Source organism: Bactrocera neohumeralis, chromosome 2, assembly GCF_024586455.1.
Source record: "Bactrocera neohumeralis isolate Rockhampton chromosome 2, APGP_CSIRO_Bneo_wtdbg2-racon-allhic-juicebox.fasta_v2, whole genome shotgun sequence".
In the NCBI taxonomy this organism is placed as follows: domain Eukaryota; kingdom Metazoa; phylum Arthropoda; class Insecta; order Diptera; family Tephritidae; genus Bactrocera; species Bactrocera neohumeralis.
The window spans coordinates 36,273,817-36,294,832 of NC_065919.1; the positions used below are offsets into that span (position 1 = coordinate 36,273,817).

A 21,016-nucleotide genomic window follows, 5' to 3' on the forward strand; every position below is an offset into this window, starting at 1 on the left:
CGCGCGCGTGTGTAGTTTGAGCAACTTTCGGGAATTTGGCAACCGTTTGTCTGAGCATTAAACGTTCGTTTGCTGGAATTTCAGCGTTTAGCATTTTCATTTTATTTGTAATGCGTTTTCGTGTCCGAGTACGTATATGTGGCAAGTGTGGAATAAACGGCATACAGCTTTTTGCTTTAGTAAATTTTCTGCAAGATTCCGGCACTTAGCGTGTGCTAAAAATGTGCTCCGTTTGAAGCTTAAAAATGTATTTAAAACTTGATTGCTTAGTTGACGAAATCAATTTGTGAAAAATGGGAGAACTGAAATGAAAATTTGATTTAGTAATGCCTTTCTTAAAAATTGTGATTGACTTTAAAAATTCAAAGTAGTAGCTTGAAAATAATGCAATAGCGAATAAATTGATGAAGTACTTAATCCATAAATCCAGACTAGAGAAATTTACATTTTATTCATAGAGCGTTTCCCAGTTTTCTCCTCCGATGTCATAAAATAAAGGGATTTATCTGTCGTGTTCTGAGGACATAAATCTCCGACTGGCAGTCTGTTCTCTCTCTTTGTACCAGCGTTTGAATATATGATTACAATTTAGTTAGCACATTTTATGCAGGTAGATTCGTATATACATACATATATTCAAATACTGCTTAAGTATTAAGTTTATGTGTTGTATGTATGTGATTACAACAATATTGCACAGAAGCCGTGTTTCCAGCCAAAGGGAAATTATACATAACCTCTTAAAAGTTGTTACTGAATTGTAATGCTGCGATACTGTGTCTAAATACTAAAATATGAAGCTTTCGATATACTCACCATTCAAAATACCTACGAATGAATTACGGTAACAAAGTTACATCTTACCGACGCTCCATTGTTTGGTTGCAAGAGACGGCAAGATAAATTCAAAATATGAAATGTGTCTCCCTTCTATGAAATAAATACCATAAATGAAAACTAATTTGCACTACTAATGATAAATAACTTAAATTAGTTGCATAACACTTCCGCTTTTAAGGCCAATGCACTTAAGGCACTGATGAGGTGGAAAGGTTGTTTAATCTTTCATTCATCAACTGTACAAAAATCGCCACTGACCTGTTGGATACAAATAGTTTAGTTGTAAATTTCCAATAAACGTTGGGCGATTTTTCATTCAAAATTCACTTCCAATTTCAATAAATAATATACAAATGGAAAAGCACTTAATATACAAGGATACAGTACGTTAAGATCATGTTGCGATTGATATGAGAAAGAGGATATAAACAAAATTATAAATAAATACATATATAAACTACAATCTTTGTCCTAACGGGTTTTTCAATAAGAGCGCTACAATAAAACAAAAACGGTTTGGGATATCAATGAAATTCGTACATTCGTACGTACTCTATGAGTATCCATTGCATCCCGAAAAAATTGCGGCTTAGTGCGGTTTATGGGCCGGCGGCGTCATTGGGCCGTATTGGATCGTATATCTTTTCATGAGCGGTAAAAAATATGGCGTGGTTTGCTGTCCCTATTGGTATATTTTTGTACCGTAGCTATTGAAAACCCCGTTATAACATGAATTAATATATTTAAAGTAAACTTGAACAAAAGAAAAGAACATTCTACGAATGTGGCAAATTAGTTCCATAAATTCCTCTCGTGTACCTAACTACAATTTGTTTTTTTGTACTAAGGGGGAAACTTGACTTTATATATTATAAGAGAAATTCGTGATATTTGTATATACTAGGTGCGTTTCAAAGTAAACATGAATTTTTTAAATCTAGCGTCCCTGGTGACGCCATCTATATGGTGCGTTATAATGGTGCTATTTTTATCGATTGTCCAGAGAGAATTTCATGACATTTCATTGATTGGAAGTGAAGTTAATGCGTTTTAAATGTCAGTATGTTTGTGTTATCGGATCGAAAATGAGCTTCGAACAAAGAGCCAACATTAAATTTTGTTTTAAAATTGGTAAAACTTTTACCGAAACGTTTAAATTGATGAAACAAGTTTATGATTGCCTATCCCGTAGCAGAGTGCATGAGTGGTTTCAACGTTTTCAAAGTGGTCGTGAGGACATAAATGACGATCAACATGTGGGCCAAGCAAAATCCGTGATCACCCGAAATTCCATCGAAACTGTGCGTGGATTAATCAAAAATCCGCCGAAATCATCATTGAAATTCATGGAAATGGAATTGAACATCTCCAAAACATCGATTTATCGCGTTTTGACCGAACATTTGGGCTTACGAAAGGTGTGTGCATGGTTTGTTCCGCACAAATTGACTGACGACCAAAAATTGCTCAGAATCCAACATTCGAAAGATATAATTTTGGCCGATTATTCACCTGATATGGCACTATGCGACTTCTTCATTTTCGGGAAAATGCATTTGCTCATGAAAGGAAAGCGTTATGCAGACGTACATAGGGGCCATTCAAAAGGCTTGCACTGACATACTGGCGGCCATACCGACCAACGAGCTGAAACACTCGTTCGACATGCTTTTGAACCGTGCAAAAAGCTGTAAGAAGCATTTTGAATTATGTTGTAAGAAGCATTTGTTCTGTTTTTTTTAAGTCCTGTTTACTTTGGAACGCACCTTGTGAAACAAGTAGGGAAGGTCCAAGTTCTGGTGTAACCTAACATTTTATACTCTTGCAACTTGCCATGATCAAAGCCAGAGAAATATCTTCAGGTGTATAAAGTTTGTTAGTTATATGATTCCTAAGTAAAGTCTTAAGCCGATTTTATCCATTTTAGACACATTTGTGCTTGATTCTGCATACTGGAAAGTGAAAGAGTCCGATGGATTTTAAAATTATATCAGATGAGAAGTAAGCGTGGTTGTAGACCGATTTCACTTATTTTCGCACTTGAACATAGCAATGTCAAGATAATATGAAGTGCTGAATTTGGTCGGGATTGTTCGAGTGGTCTAATAGTGTATATTAATGATTTATGTAGTTAACTAGGTTAAAAGTGTATCAGCAGTCAGTAGGGGCCTGAAAGCAATATTTCTGGTTTCATAGCCACAGATGATTGGCCGTCTGGAAGGCAAAATTTGAACAGTTTGTGATCAGTTGGAGAACATGACCTATCGAATACCCCACAGAAATTTGGAGAGTCTCAAAAAATAATTGTTTCGAGCAGCGTCGTTAATAGCATTAGAAACTCTGCGTGCTGCTATGGATCAATGAGTTGAGGGCTTATGGAAATGCAAAACATAACCATTTCGCTTAATATTATTAAATAATATTAACTTCTTAACTAACTGAAAAAATGTATTATAGTATCGCTTTTATAACAGCCTAAACTTGTAAATGAATTTGTGGCATGACTAAGTACTAGATATGAAACCAAGACAAAGAACACAGAACAAAATTAGAACAAGCGTTGCTCTGATATACATATGTATTTGTATTTAAAGAGATTAAGTAAACGTATTTAATTTCGATTACATATGCATATAAAATGTGGCTTTAAAATTGATTTTTCACTTTTTTTCGTTCAACGTTGTGGCAATAACGAATAAAACATAGTCAGATTCTCACATAACAACGGAAATTATGCCAAATGGAATATTTGCTTGCATAATACACAAAAGTGGCGGTAATCACGCTTGCCGTAAAATTTAAGAAGCTACAAAAGTCAATACCAAACACGTTAACACTAAAACGAAGGCAGACACTTTTCACAGCTTTAATGAAATAATAAATTTCTGGCTGGTATTTCAAGCTCAAGTAAATAAGTGTGTAAATGCTCCGCGTTTAAATGTATTTGTGTATGAGTACATATGTGAATAAGTGGTCTAAGCGTAAATGTTTTTGCGCATCCGCGCTAGTGCTCACTACACACAACATTCACTCTCATTTCGCATTGATTCATTTCTGTTTGGTATCTGTGGCATGGCATCCAAGTCAAGCTATGTGAAGCAGCAGTTGAAGAAACAAGAAAAATAATAACAACTCCAACATCAATCTTTATAGCAGCAGTAAGCAGTTAGTTGGCAGCTTAACAGCTTTGGCTTCGTCAGCGAATAGTGAAAGGAATCTTCGAAACTTTAAGCAATTGGTGCTGTGATCACATGAGCGTTCAGCGTTGGCAATATTATGCCACACTATGCGTGCTGTATGAGTATGTGTGTTTGCATTTACCGTGGATTCCTAATTGCTGAGATATTCCATAGCTTTTAATCGTAAAATATACATAACTATTTAGATAGATGTAAGGTGGAAATATATCCAGCTACATTTTCTCTAAGACTGAGCTGTACAGACCTTGACTTCGAAGCAAAGGCCGGGGAAGGTTCTTAATAAAGTTCTCGCATTGAATTCTGAATTTTCAAAAGAATACTATTTATCTTATTATATATCATTACTTTATAAAATCTTTCAGTAAATATATCTTGAGCAATTGTTTATTTATAAAAAGAAAAAATATCGAACCTCAACCCAAAAATAGAATTTCTTTTAACACATTTTCTTGGAGTGATATGGTTTCCTCATTGACATTCTATTAAATTATCACAAACAATTGTTTATTTCAGATGAAGTGTAATTGTTTTTCAAGCCATTAACATTTCAACTTCACTCCATTGTATAAGTGTTGGCCAGAACAGTACATTAAAATTTTAAATCTAAAAATTAAACACTTTCGCAGTTTTTATGCAAAACTTTGTCAGAATCAGTGAAACAAACAAAGTCACGGCTCGAACTTTCAGCGAATTTTGGTTCTTTCGATTTCGGTTCATTTTTGGAGCATCATTCGCTAGATTCTTAGACATAAATCCATGTTTCCTCACTAGTAATTTTGTGTGTTTGCAGAATGCAGGATTCTCAGCTACATTGTCAATTAACTCTTTCCTGACCTCTATTCGTTATTGCAAAAGACTTGAGACTTTCGGTACGACTATATGCAAATCCATAAGGGATGTTGAAATCCTCTCTATTACCAACATGAAGAGTTTCCAGTACCGTCCCTTTAACTTTTTCGATATCATTGTCATTATGAGAGGATGTGAAATGGACGTCAAGCATGAAGCAAGTATTGATTGATTTCACGATCTTCAATGAATACTTTGTGCCGCTTAACTACTTTCGTTTGTGATAAAATAGACTCCCCAAAAAGCTTTTGTGCTATTTTCAATGATTCCGTAGCCGGTGATTGCTTCGGAAATGCGAAATTGCAACCAAACTCGTTGTTAAATAGCCACCAACCGCACACTCATTGACATGTGAATATCAAAAGTCAGGCAAATACTGTACAAATTCCTGAACAATTTTTTATTGAAAATGCGTGGAGATATATAGACCAGAATATGTGTTTACAAGTAGTTTCAGAATAGTTTTTCCAAACTATTCGCATTTAACAACAGTTAGAGTTTTTCAATTAACAAAGGCGTCAATTGAATGCGCAGGAGTTCAAAAAATTACATAATTTAATGCGTAAATGGCGTGCATAGTTGGTTTCTCGCAACCCTCAACCTCCTGACAGCTCCATTCTAGCTTCTGGCAGCAGGTGCGTAGAGTATTCTGATTATTCTAAAAAAGTCAAGGTGGTTTACCTGGTCAACAAGTAAGATTGGCTTTCTATTTAGGAGGTACACATAGCAAAATTTATTTATATACACTTATCTATGTATTTGTGTTTAGTTTTTATACCCTGGACAGGGTATGAACAGGCTTCGAAGTTTGTAACACCTAGAAGGAAACGTCGGAGACTTTTTAAAATTTATATATAAATGATCAGTATTAGTCTATTTAGTCATGCCCGTCTGTATATACCCGAAGTTTCTCACCTTTTGAGAAATCGATCTGAAATTTTGCGAACGTCCTTTTCTTGCCATGAAGCTGTTTATTTGTCGAAACCGATATCGGACCACTATATCATATATCTGTCTTACAAATCAAATTAACGGAATCTAGTTCTTATAAAGAATCTTTTGTATTTGTGAAGGGTATAACAGCATTGGTACAACCGAATTTGAGGTTTTTTTGTTGTTATGGTATTTGCTCGCTTTGCTGCAAAAGTACATTAGCAGAGTTGGCATTAATAATTTATTGACAATTTTGGGTTGCGGCCGCTGCTAATGATTGTTAAAACAGTATTTGAAAGAACGGCATTTTGTCAGCTGCCAGCATGTTTGCTAGCGTTTCAGCATAACATATTCGCCATAGGCCATGCTATAAGTCGTAATTTAAGTTATCACCTACTGTGCCTTACCATTGTAAAGACATGTACATACATATGGATGTGTGTGGTGCTTAAGAACAACCAGGCGCTCGAATTTATGTGAACTCTATTGCGAGCTCAAATTCTGAAATCTTTGAAGCTTATGTTCTAATTAAAATCAGCAATATAAGCTGGTTGATTAGCTTGCAACGGCGAGACCGCTTTACATAGTCGAATTTACATTTGGATAGGTATCATTTCAAAGTAGTATGGTGTTGTGTACAATATGAATGGCAAATATTAATGATTTTAAATAATTTTATCTTGCTATAATGGGAGATTTGAATGATATTTTAGATAATTTTAAAGGATTCTTTAATTGTGAATTGTACTTTTATGATTCGTGAATTAGAGTAATAATTTCTGAAGGCTACTTTAAGACGCTGGCCTTATTTATAGAGCTTTTGGATCACAGTTTCTCGGTTGGATGTACCTCTCCTGTTTTTATCTTTAAAAATTTTGCAACACATGTAAAATTCTTATGGCATATGACATTATGAGAAAAATATTTTGAGAGACTGCGGGAGAAAGATTCCATTGGAAGCACTACATTTCAAACAAGCAAAATTAAGATAATTTTAAATATAATATTCGTATTAAAATTGTAATTTTGAAGTGTATTCAGTCTCAGAAAAATATGTGGAAATATATGGACCAGGCAGGTGTTTCTATTTAGCTACAGATTCATTTTAGTGCGCAAATGGCATACACGATTGGCTTTTCGTAAACCTTATTCCTTCTTCTGGAAATAGGCGCATAAAGAATTCTGATTACTTATCAATACAATCCCATGACAAACTCCAGCACAGTACACAACTGCCAGAGAGCACTAAGCGCAATAAAAGACAAGCTCCAACTAAACTTAATCTGGGTTCCCGGCCACAGGAACATTTTCGGTAACGAAAAAGCAGACGAGTTGGCAAAGGCAGGAGCTTTCCTCAACGAATCCGAGGCGCAGATAATACCAAGTCCGCTAGGATCAATCAAAGGAGAGATCAATAGACAATTTCAGCAAATTGCAAACAACAGGTGGAAAAACATCACAAAATGCGTCATAACTAAACAATTATGGCCAACATATGACAGGAAAAGAACCAACGACTTACTAAATAGGTCAAGGAAAAGTATTTACAGAGTAACAGCTACCACAACAGGGCACTGGCCATTTGGGGAACACGCATCCAAAATGGGTATGCCCTACAACGACATCTGCTGTGGCTGCGGAGTAGCAGGGAACAAGGAAACAATCTTCCACTTTCTCTGTGAATGCCCAGCTCTAGCACAGATCTGACACAAAACACTTGGAATCCATCTAGCACCAAACCTTGAATAGATTTCCACTAAAAGCATATCGGACATAAGTAGTTTCATCGAAACCTCAAAATGGTTTGAAAGAAAAGGTGAAACGTAATAGCAGATACAGGAGGTTCTACGAACAGTGCATCAAAATGGCACATCAAGTGTTAATTGAGCCCGATAGGGCTGCACTCCTACCTACCTACCCTATCAATACAATATTTTCGAAAACAGATCCCTCTAAATATCAAAAATATAGTTCTTAAATTATTAATATTTTAGGGAAAGTGTCAGTCATAGGCAATTTGGTCCACATATACGGTATGTTGGGACAAATTTTAGATTTGAGGTGGCATACCTCAAAGACATCACTTGTGCAAAGAAAAAGTTTATCCCGTTACATGCGTTTGTGTTTGATTTAAATACTGTAAAGTGAAACAAACATATGGAATTTAAAACTGTGATATATGGGATATTTTCATACTGTGACACAAAAAATTTGAAATAATTTTAGGAACCAAATTTGGTGGAAATTTGTTAAGTAATTCCTGAGGCAATATTATTCCTAAAGTTGGACGGTATTTTATTGTTAACTTTTAACACGGCCTTCTATGGAATCCTCTCTTACCATCTCGGCTGTAAAATTGTTCTGTTTCTGATACATTTACATTTTATATTTCGGGATTTTATGCACTTTTGCATTCGTTTGAACCAATTGTTGAGACATTTTGCCACTCTCAATGAGGAATCTGCAAAATATGTATTTTTAACGCATCAACTGCCTCTTCAAGTGTCAAAAAACGCTGACCTCTGAATTTATTGCAGTTGTGTGAGAGCTAGCATTGTTGTAGTGAAGAGTCCGTCCTTGGTGGTTCATAGGTGATTTCTTGAAAGAAAACTGGCAACAAATGGTACCACTCAAAATTTATAGTTCTGCCTTGTTCCACATTTTTTTCGACCAAACGACACGAGACTTTTTTTGAGCGATCGACAAATTATGTGGGCTCAAACGAGAACAAATATTTCTTACAGTCAAATGTCCATGCAATATTGAGTGCAAGCTAGTCGCACTAATGCCCGTAGTTGTCTCCATCCCACGATAGGTCACTTGACGGTCTTGCAATATAAATTTAAACACAGCATTAATAGTTTCCGGAACAACGACAAATTTTAAACGACCTTCACGATATTCGTCTTGGAGTGATCTACGACTTCGATAGAATTCACCACATCATCAATAAATACTAGCCTTTGATGAAGTTTCATCGCCAAAAGTTTAATTAAGTTCGTCGATTCGTTCGAAGATGTATTGTTACGGAGTTAATCCACGTCGAAAGTTGTAAACAAAAATTGGTATATATCATTAGATGTATGTACTTCTATATCTATGTATCTAGATCAGTTTTAAATGTTAGAAAAAGCCGTTAGGCAAACCAAACTATTATACTCTGAAACAATATTTTGCGAGTTCTTAAAAATTATATATTAGTGCCGATTTATACATAATAACTCCGGAAAACACCGCGAAATTTGGTAAATTGTTGAAATTAGCTTTGTTATCTCAGGGTACGCTAGTGTCTTTCTCTTCAAGTTTCTTTCAATCCACAAGAGTTTATACGCAATATATGCCTGTGTTTTGGATATTTGTTTGCTCATTCAGTTTATGAAACGACTGAACTTGAAGAAATTACGCTATAAGCTACTCTTCATCAACCATCTTCCCCAATTTTGGTCCATAAAGACCACTTTTTTTCGCTTACTCAAAAATATTTTAATTATGGAAGGAGGTTGGATATGAAAATAACCTAGTTTGAAGTCCTTGACTACTCACACTATTTAACCAGTATCGAAATATTGGAAGACTGTTACATGAAATGCATTACTTTAACCAGATTTTTCTCCTAAGAATTTTCATTCAAATAATGTTCTTTCATTATTATGCTCATATAGTAATTTAAGTATGTACTATGAACAATAAACACTGATAAGAAGTTCAAATTTTTACGGATAGTAGAAAAAGATTTGCACCCACATACGCACGCCTTCATAAAAAACAATAACAGTAATATATGAATGCGGCTGCCACACCCTACAAACTTTCAAAACAACGACTCTTTAGCAATTTACTTCTAAATAGCCAATAACTATAATCTGCCGTTACTGCTGCGGCGTTTCGGGCCAAAATAAAAACTCGTTTTTTGCAGCTAATTTACAGACAAATCGCTTGAGCCTACAGCTTGTAATTGGATACGCGCGTTCTCTGTAATAAGAGCGAAGGCAACAGAATCGGAAAAGTTTAATCGCTGTGGAGCGTACTCAAACGAACGTTGCGCTGCTTACAAACCGCTTCACTTCTGGCTTTTCTATATGCAACGCAGCATAATCGAAAACGAGAACTTATTAATCATACCAATCACCTGAATTGACACTATGTCACCATGTCGACCCAGCGCAATTGGGCTTGAGCTTTTGGTTGGCAATGTGTTAGGATTTTTATCTTTCGCGCTATTAATTTTATGTATGTATGGACATAATCACAAACGAATATACTTTTATAATTCTTTGATCGCAGCATTCGCCGCCCGAATGCATTCGGATTTAAACAACTTAAGGCTCAGTACACATTTTTACTCCCCTCCAGATAAAAATACACAACGACCGAATAAATCACATATTCAATATTTTTCTGTTTTTTTTTTACGTTGAATTTTCATGCTCATGCTATGGCTACTTTATAGGCTGAACGCACTTATTGTGAGGCTGTGACAATACGTGGAGAACGCCATGGTTAACTGTCTTGATTAAAGCTGTACTCTTGTTATTGCCGTTTCATTCGGGGCTATGCAAATTTATGCAGAAAATATGCAAGAACATTACAAATTTTCAACTGCAGCCTTGTTTTTATTCAACACGCATATCTTTTAGGCGACTCCCATAGCGTTTGCGCACATTTATGGTCAGTTTAAAGCATATTTATTCTTGTAATTTGAACTTCTTTATATTTATACCCTAATTAGGGTGTATTAAGTTTGTCACGATGTTTGTAACATCCGAACGCAGTAGACCCTGTAAAATGTATGTATGTATATACAAATGATCAGGATGACTAACTGAGTCCATTTCGTCATGTTTGTCTGTCTGTCCGTCTGTATATACGCGAACTATTTAGTCTCTCAGTTTTTGAGATACCGTTCCGAAATTTTGCACACGTTCTTTTTTCTCAAGAAGCATCTCATATAGGACTACTGTAGAATATATTTTTCATACAAATTGATCCATCAAACTCAAGTCGATGTATTAAAAACTTTTTTATTTGACATGAAATTGGGCATAGATTATTGTCTAAGGCAGCGCTACAATCTACTGTGAAGGGTGTTATAGCTTCGATGCAGCCGCACTTGACGTTTTTATTTGTTTTCTTGTAAAACCACCTTAAGAAGGCGTCACCGACACAGAAGCCAACAGTTGCTTTCAGCAAATGTGCGCAAACTATTTCACTTTATGCACTCGGAAATTTGTCCAGCCACACGCACGTTCATCTACATAAATGTGTTAATATATTGGTTTGTCCATTCACACAACCATTCAACGATACGCTCACTCAATCCACCTAAGTAGGTCAAAGTATTTTGCATGCGTATGTACATATGTATATGTATATGGTATAGTACATAAGTAAAATATATATTTAGCTTGTCTATGGATTTTGCGTCCGTCAGCGTCTTTGCCGTCGCACCTGCCCCTGTCGACTGCCACTCGCAGTTGCAGCATTTGAAAACGCTTTTTTGCATAAATCTGTACAGACATAAGGTAGGTATGCAGTGCAAATAAGTGAGATGAAGACATCAATCTGCGAAAAGCGTGAGGCAAATACAAACAGCTTAAACAAAAAGCTAAAACACAAAACCGAACTAAGGTTCTCATTTTGTGGTAAGATCGGCAACGCTCTTTATTCGAATAAAATTTGAATTGGATGTATGATCTTTTGCTAAGAGTTATTGTTCATACTAACTGAATATTTTTTAATTAATACTTTCAGAATGATCCCGTATTGTGAGCGTGGTTATCATTCGACCGTTCCTTTACAAATCTTTCTTCTGTACAAATTGTTATATCATTTTCCGAGAGGATTTTCAACAAAACACGCTCCTCAAAATACAATCGTGAATGTCATTCTAAAAATTTTAAATAATCATGGTTATTAAAGTTAAGCCCAGAAAACGACTCCACTCCTTCTATCGCTTTTATGAAAATTTATAGTATTTTCCCCAGCCGCATGAAATTAAGGAAATATTTAATGCATAGCAATACCAATTAAGTCTCACGAGTAGGTTTAATAATCGGTGCACCTTATTTAATGTAAAACTTGAAACGAATTGTAACTTTTCCATAACACTTCCATAAAAAATGTGTCCACCGTAATGCAGTTACCTAATCATTGATTGATATCTCGTGCCAATCATTTGTCGATTTCTGACACATTTAAATGTTAACTGTATTATGCGCAAATAAACATACATTTTTGTTTGTGTTGCATACAATTTGTTGAGCATTATCATTTTGTCGCCTTAAACTCACCCTACGAATTTAAGGCAACAAACAAGCGCTCTAATGACCTTCTCGGAGTGCTTTGCAGACTTTCAACACAATTTTACAATTCTAATTTTGCTGCCAATGCGTAACGTTATTCGTATGTATGTACATATGTAGGGCAACAGCTAACTTGCATCGTGACTAAGACAAATGTCAAATGTGAACACGCGTAATGAGGGGAACAATACAATATTTCAATGCAATACATATTCACAAATATTTGCTATGTAGATTTATATTAGAAACAAGTAAGGAAGGGCTAAGTTCGGGTGTCACCGAACATTTTATACTCTCGCATGATAAAGTGATAATCGAGATTTCATTATACGTCATTTACATATTTTTCAAATACCGTATTTTTGTAAAGTTTTATTCCGCTATCATCATTGGTTCCTAATGTATATACTCGTATTATACAGAAAAGGCATCAGATGGAATTCAAAATAGCGTTATATTGGAAGAAGGCGTGGTTGTGAACCGATTTCACCCATATTTCGTACATGTCATCAGGGTGTTAAAAAAAAAGTATTATATACCGAATTTCATTGAAATCGGTCTAGTAGTTCCTGAGATATGGTTCTTGGCCCATAAGTGGGCGAGGCCACGCCCATTTTCAATTTTTAAAAAAAGCCTGGGTGCAGCTTCCTTCTGCAATTTCTTCCGTAAAATTTTGTGTTTCTGACGTTTTTGTTAGTCCGTTAACGCACTTTTAGTGATTTTCAACATAACCTTTGTATGGGAGGTGGGCGTGGTTATTATCCGATTTCTTCCATTTTTTGAACTGTTTATGGAAATACCTGAAGGAAACGACTTTATAGAGTTTGGTTGACATAGCTATAGTAGTTTCCGAGATACGTACAAAAAACTTAGTAGGGGGCGGGGCTACGCCCACTTTTCGAAAAAAATTACGTCCAAATATGCCCCTCCCTAATGCGATCCCTTGTGCCAAATTTCATTTTAATATCTTTATTTATGGCTTAGTTATGACACTTTATAGGTTTTCGGTTTCCGCCATTTTGTGGGCGTGGCAGTAGGCCGATTTTGCCCATCTTCGAACTTAACCTTCTTATGGAGCCAAGGAATACGTGCACCAAGTTTCATCATGATATCTCAATTTTTACTCAAGTTACAGCTTGCACGGACGGACGGACGGACGGACAGACTGACGGCAGACGGACGGACGGACAGACGGACGGACGGACAGACAGACATCCGTATTTCGACTCTACTCGTCACCCTGATCACTTTGGTATATATAACCCTATATCTGACTCTTTTAGTTTTAGGACTTACAAACAACCGTTATGTGAACAAAACTATAATACTCTCCTTAGCAACATTGTTGCGAGAGTTTAAAAATCACCTTTCAATGGGATCACAGTAGTATAACTCGTACAGCTTATCGTTCCATCGAATGCGATATTCACCGTTGGAAATGCGCAAAAAACCATACATCTTCCGCAGAATTTTCTCTTGAAAACTCGTAAGGTCGACTCATAAGATGTTGTCATTGTCCATGCCTCTGCACCATTTAGCAGGACGGGAACCCAATGCCTATAGTTGACTTTTTACTGAAAATATCGGTCAATGTGTGAGATATATAATTGAAATTGAGAGAATCCTTTCTTCATAATATAGTAGTATGTCTAAATATCAAAAATTGGTTGCATCGGGTAAATACTTCCTTAACCGCATATCCCTAATATATACACTTTCGAACTTCTGGGTGACTTTATACCGCATATATCGCCCAATATGTGAGTTATATCAATGAAAATATGAAAGCATATTTTACGAACAACAGTGTATCTTTGTGCCTAAAATGGATAAAATAGAGAGAAAACTTGACCTAGTCCCTACATATATATGTAACTCATATCAGAATTTTCGAAGTTTCGGCTGACTGTACTCCAAATAGACTGGTGATAGTTAGTGAGGTACGTTAACGAGTAAGTTCGAAACTTCTCGAAAATACCTCTTGCGAAGAGGGGTATAGATGTTATGTTTCACTAGCGGAAATAGTTCTTCATTTTAATTTCGTTCGTTGTCGAATGTCAGGAATAAGGAGAATACTAATTATTTACTTAACTGGCTTTTAGACTAATTGGTGAAAATGAAATCCTATAACTGCTTTGATTGGTTTTTTTTTTTAATTTGAGGCAGTTTAAGACATCAAATTACATCTTCTTTTTAAATTAACCCTAAGTTGTGCTAAGTGCAGAACCTGATCCTGATATCCATACACAAGGAATATAACAAGTTTCTTCGTTTATGGAGTTGTTCTCACAATATTCTTTGTTGTCATTTTTATAAGTTGTAAATACTTCCAGAAATAAAGTATATATTGGGCATCTGCGATAGTTTTAATGATAATGTTGCAAGATGGTAAATGATATCTCCGCCAAGCCGTTAGACCCAGAAAATAATATTGTACAGATAATATTTAATTATATTAAGCCAAGATCAATTTAATTTAGAAAGTACAAATCGAAAAATATGCTCAATTACGATCCAAATGTAATGTTGTCACAGTTCCTTTCGAAAATATTTGTGAACCAAATACAAAAGAAGTAGCCCATCACAAATTTGTAAAAGTACGAGATACTCTAAGTACACATATACATACTTACGTACTTATTTTTATACATAATAATCACACATTGTTGGGACTTTCACTTCGACACCTCCAATTCAATTAATCTCTGTTCAATTGCATTTAATTGCCCCACAAAGCACTCAGAAATAGCCCATGGCGTAAACCTAAGACCTCCAAATTGTTTTTGTTATGGCAAAATTGAAGGTGAACGTGTTTGAAAAATCTTTGGGCATTTCTTTTCCAAGTGGTCTTCAACAACTGGTATTCACTGTTACTTATCAGCATGAACACACACCGACACATTGAAAAGCTTATTGGCCCTAATAAGCCTTCGACATGCTGTCAAGCAATAAATATTGGGTGAATTCGAATAGCGACCGGAGTATGGCTAGTACCAGCTCAGTATCCGTCAACAACAGGGTGTAACTACCAAGCCAAATACAAAATTGTACTCATTTTTCTAGAGAAAAAAAAACAAGTTAAAGTAAATATTTGCAGAAATATCGCTTTGAATGACAGCGAATGTTAAATTTCGACAGCTAAAAATGATTAATCACCATCGTCACGCTTGGGTTGATCACATATATCCAATCGATTGGGAAGTAAGTCACTATGAATGAGCGTTTATAAATTGCGCCGTAGATTGTCGGTAAAACAAATGAAGTAGTGACTTCGAGGCAGCAAAAAGTGTATGTGCGTTGCTCTACTTCGCACGTCTGGAAGCCGTGAGAATCGGTTTGAACCGATTTGCGGATATGCATAACAATTTTATATGCCAGAGAAATTTAAACTATTACAAAGCATTGCTTACAACTGTATTTTTTTCTTACAGACTATTATTATTCACCGCGGCCATATTAGCGCCATGTCTCAACACATTTGCACAATTTAACCACTTTGGTGAGCACCTCAACACACATACCGGCAGCGAATGCGCATTGATACTCTCGGGACCCGGACGCTCATCAGTCTATGATTACAATGTGAATCTTTTCCGTGGCACAATGTAAGTTAACTAATACTTTTCCAAATCATTACTGCATATACTTGGTTGTGCTGTGTCCACCTAAAGGTTGATGTATATATAAACGTACCTTTACAAATACAGGTTAATTTTGAGTCAGCGAAATTGATTTCAGTATTCAAACAATTAGAAAATCTGGTCGAGAATATAATATCCACATAACTTTATTGGATAAAGAAAAAGTAAAAGTAAAAATAAAGGCATTGTCATGTTACTTCAAAGCCACAAAAGTGTTAAAGATTTACTTTCTTGTTGAACATATTTTGATAGAAAATGTAATACGCTGATTGTCACAAATATTTATTAAGTGCGATACATAATTTATTATGAGTGGGCGCGTGTTCACAAACTAAAACACAAAAGTCGTAAGACGCTGGTCGCCTCGTGCCTCGGCTTCCAATTGCAGTTTATAACTACTTGTACACTACTGTGCAATAATCCTCTTCCTTAGAACATAGAACATATGTATATATTTATGTTGTTCGCACCCTGCCTGTTTCGGCAGGGCAAGAGTCATTGAGTAATTGCAATTGCCGGCCGCAAATAATGCCAACAAAACTGCCATAAATATGTAAGTATTCATTTAATTTTTATTTATTTATTTATTTATTATAATTGTTGTAGCTATAGCGAATGGTAAGAGAGGCTTCTTCAGCAATTCGCCACTGATCAAAGATCCAATTATCTAAATATGTGAACTCCAAATGACCGGCATGGATTTTATGCAAATAATTTACTTTAATAAAGTATGTTGAAAGAAATCTGCCTTTATATATAATATTCGTCTTTCAAAAATTATAACAATCATGGGGGGTTGAGTTCACTGTGACAATGTAAATGTTGTTTGTTTAGACATGGGTTTTTCAAGAAGAAATAAAACGCATATAATTCAACATTTTGGTCAAGAATTGAGGTTTGTTATAAAGATAAGGGTTTGCCATTATGTTTGAAATATGGTGAAGTGACCGCCGCGGCTGGTTCGAATTAATTCCAGCAGAGAGGCCCGATCACTTTCTTCAGCAATTGGGGCCCTATGTCAGCTATAACGCGCCGAATATTCTCTTCCAAGATATCAATCGCATTGGCATTATGTGCGTAGGCAAACGATTTCACGTAACCATAAAAAACAGTCCAGTGGTGTTTAATCACAAGATCTTGGCCACTCCACAGTCCCACAATGCGAAATGCGCTCACCAGAATTTTCCTTCAATAAATGTATCGTTTCACTAGCTTCGTGCTATGTCATCCACACGTCTATAGAGTTCCCCATTGACTGTAATAATACCACATGTGCGGTTGTATTTTTGAAGAAACATGGAACTGCCCATAAGTTAAACTAATTAGTGACTTTTTGGGGATTTAACGATTTCTACAATGGCTTGCGGATTATAATCACTGCAAATGGGATAGTTTTGTTACCCACTCCACCAAAAAAGCAGAGCGCCTACCGAATTATTACTTTGGCAATAAATTTGCACGATTGTTGTTCCGGAGTAAGTCTGTTTATTAAGAAATGGCAAATCAAATTGAGCATAAATCAATTAACAAAAATATCAACTTCGAACTTTGTCATTGAAAACCACACAGCTGCCCCGTTACTTACTTGAAAATCGCAAAGGGATTCTCGAAAGCAACTGCTTATTATTTTTTCCTGCTCGAATAAACTAAGCTCTACTTAATCACAAGTGTAGACATATACCAAATTGTTACCTATACATATATACAATCTTTTCAAGGATTTCTGTAATTACTTTACCACAATTTTCGCAAACAAATAAAATATCAAGACGATTGTACCTATGTATGTAGTATGTTTAACCGCCAACGAAAGTAAGTGAACTCATTTGCATGTAATGTTCCATATATGTATGTATGTAAAGTGATGTGTAATGAATATTCGAACAGCAATAAAACTTGTAACAAACTAATTTTCTGCTTGATTTTGCACGCTATTAAAACAAATGGAGCGGCAGCTTGTTGGTGTCGTGCAAAAACAAAAGAAACCCATAAGAACTGACAACATGTTCAGGTGTCAGCAGTGCGGCAAGTGCACTAAGTGCTTACTATTGCAATGTGAGCTGATATGAGAGGCGCCGCAAGCAGACGAACAAAATTGAGTGAGTAATTTGAAATAAATACCGTCCTACCAGTTAACATATGTACATGCTCAAGTAAAACCATCACATGACCAGAAACATCTTCGAATGTAACGGCATTGTTGCTGCCGCGGCTGCGCCACAGCCCGCAAACGACGAGATCAGTTTTAAAAGGTATACCGATGCGACGTTCTCATACTGCCACAAGCCATCGCAGATTGCATTGTAAACCGAAGATTCGCTGGTGAATTTCATGCCACGGCAGCTCGCCCCACAGCTTGGCAGATTCAGTTGTATTTGGTTATGTATGAAAGGCGACGGATGCACTATTGCATCATCGCCTGTAACAGCTGTGGCATTCGCTCACCAACCAGACACCAAAGAAACGGCGAATCATAAGACCAAATTATAGCTGCAGCTGGCAGTTCGCTCTAACGACTTTTCGGTAACCACAGAGTCGTGGCACAAATGTATAATGTGCAAAAGGTGACTACTCGGCTAAGTTAGAAAGCGTGTGTTCAGTGGAACTATTTCGAAAATGTCTGCATTTTAACCAATTCTTTTATGATCATTATTATTTAGAGTGAGAAAAAGTTTGGTGTACAGAGTTAACATTTGTTTGTCATCGGATCAGAAGTCGGTGCTTCCTCAACTATTTATCCGATGGAAGTTGTAAGGATTTTTATTACTTTTACGGATTATTCAAGTCGTCATAGTAGCTGTCTATCGCTGCGTATCAAGCAATGAACTTTCTATTAAAACGGAAGTCTCAATTGTGGTTTTGCAATGAGTAGTCCAACTTTAAAGTTGTGTGGGTGCTTTTGAAAACATTCAAAATAAAGATATTGCATAATAGTGTCCACTGTACTTCAAAATTTTAAAACAATTTCGTTTCAATTGGTGCCCTAAGTGGTTTAGTGATTTGCACTTTCACCAATTTCTATTTTTTTGATTTTGTTTTTTGAAGTCATAGATTTGATCTACTTTTGCATTAGACATTTCACTTTTTCGGAAGCAACTTAACCACTGCTTGGAGCGCTCATACACATTTGAAAGGATTCGAATACATACAGGTTCATTAGCATTACATTTCTACATATGTACAATAGAGTAGCGATGAGTTCATACATAATTAAGTGAATGTGGGTATTTATACCTAAAGTGGAAATCAATTATTGTCTTTTTTTTACTTTTGCGGAATTATGCACTCATTGTAAACGCCCACACTTATTGTTTCTCGCCAACTAAATGAGGGCATTCATCAGTGAAATCAAGTGGAAAGTGAAGGTATTGAAATGTGTTTTGCTTCGTTGGTAGGGATTTAGGACCGATTTCTACAACTGAATCTGGATTTATTCCGAGCATAACCAAAATATAGCTAAATATTAATTTTCAAAGTTAATTTTAAAGTTAAATGCAATTGGAACTAATGTAAATTATTAATATTTCGGTCAAATTAGAAACAAAATATGTAAAAGGAAGTTACATAAAAATACAACAACTATAAAAATAATCGCAAACATTCAAAAACTTGTAAAAATCCTCAATGCACACTTTATTGTATTAACATTATACCTCAATAATTCCACAATATTCTTAGAAAAAAGGATAAACACATTTTTTTATACTCCTGTTCACCTAATCAGGATAAATATAGAGTTATATATATAGTAAATATATAAATGATCAGCATGACGAGACGAATTGAATTTCGCGTGGCTCAGCGATAAAAATTGAGGGGTCTTGATGAAACTTGGAACACATGTTTATTGGCATTCCAGATCTCATTACATAGTTTGGGTCTAAAATCGGCTGAAAACTGAACACTTGGCTGACTTTACTCCACATAGATTAATTATGGTATGTGAGGTAATCCAACGAAACCCAGGGAGCATTTAATTAGAAAGCGGCATGTTAATAGCTTGCGGTAATGGCTAAAACAGACTAAACCGCTTCAGGACGATTTAGTGTAATTTTCGCTTTGATTTTGTCAAGCAATGAAGGTGAATCCTTTCGAAGGTATTTAGCCGGCGGTGATTCTTGCGCTTCCTAACTATTATTGACGGATTTTCTCTAAAAAGTCAACTATAGGTACTAGGGTCCGCATAGTCGGTACCCAGGGGCTTGAACAGTTTTGGTTGGATTTAGACAATTTTTGGTCACAAAGTGGCATACTCTAAACGCATTATTCGTGCAAAGTTTTATCATGTTATATTAATTGCTTCTTGATTTGTGCAGTGGAAAATGAAAGAACCAAATAAAATTTAAAATTGTGCTATATGGGAATTCGTCGCCGTAGTCCGATTTCGTCCACTTTTGCACTGTGACATAGGGACATGAGATGAATGTCATGGACTAAATTTAGTTGAAATCGGTTCCGCGGGTCCTTAGATATGGTATTTAGCCTAAAATTAGGCGGTGCCGTTCCCATAGTCCAGTGCTTACCTCGGCTCCTATAAAATTCACTCATACCATCTGGTGTAAAATTGTATTCCTCTTACTGTACACAGTACTGTTAAATGGACGGGCTTATCTATGATTTCATCTATTTTTACAGTGTCGATAGGGATGCTAAAGGTATTTGTCGTGAACAAATTGGTTATTGGAAGCGATTTAAGAGATATGTTCAGTAAACCAAATAAAGGCCGGGTTACGCCCCCTTTTTCAAAATTTTTAGTCCACTGGTGCCCTTTGCTAATACGATCCCCTGTGCTAAATTACAGTTCTATATCATAATTTCTTAGCGTTCTTCTTTACTGGTTTTGGTACCGCTTACGCGGTTATAGCGTGTTAAGCCGCGCCAGTCGTTTCTTCTTTTCGATATTTGGCGCCAATTCAAGATACCAAGTGCAGCCAGGCCTTTTCTACCTCAACTTTTCAACGGAGACCGCTTAGAAAAACACTCCTAAGGGGGACTTATCAGATCCATGATACAGTATGCTAAATTTGACTAAAATCGTTTAATGTGATTAATGAATCAGTAAACCTTTAAGAAGATTGGCAAACTTTCTAAAAAAAAACTTTTTTCCGAGATATTGCTATACCTATCGTATTTTACGCATCCCTAACGAATAGAGGCACAAATAAGAGTGTATTCACCTCTACGGTTCAGTTTTAATACTCGTATTTTTGTCTTTTCTCGTGGTCAAGTCGTTGTTTTGCTGCAATGGCGG

General features: G+C 36.0%; 1 protein-coding gene across 2 annotated transcripts in view; it reads left to right on the plus strand.

Moving 5' to 3' along the window:
• Positions 1–21,016, plus strand: part of LOC126757434 (peroxidase) — a 47,381-nt gene that overhangs the window by 8,048 nt on the left and 18,317 nt on the right. Inside the window, exon 2 of one of the 2 annotated variants that reach the window (XM_050471361.1) lies at positions 15,556–15,729. In XM_050471361.1, coding sequence (XP_050327318.1) covers positions 15,556–15,729 — 174 coding nt within the window. Of the gene's footprint in view, positions 1–15,438; positions 15,730–21,016 lie in introns of those variants that run through there. The other variant, XM_050471351.1, reaches the window with a different exon arrangement.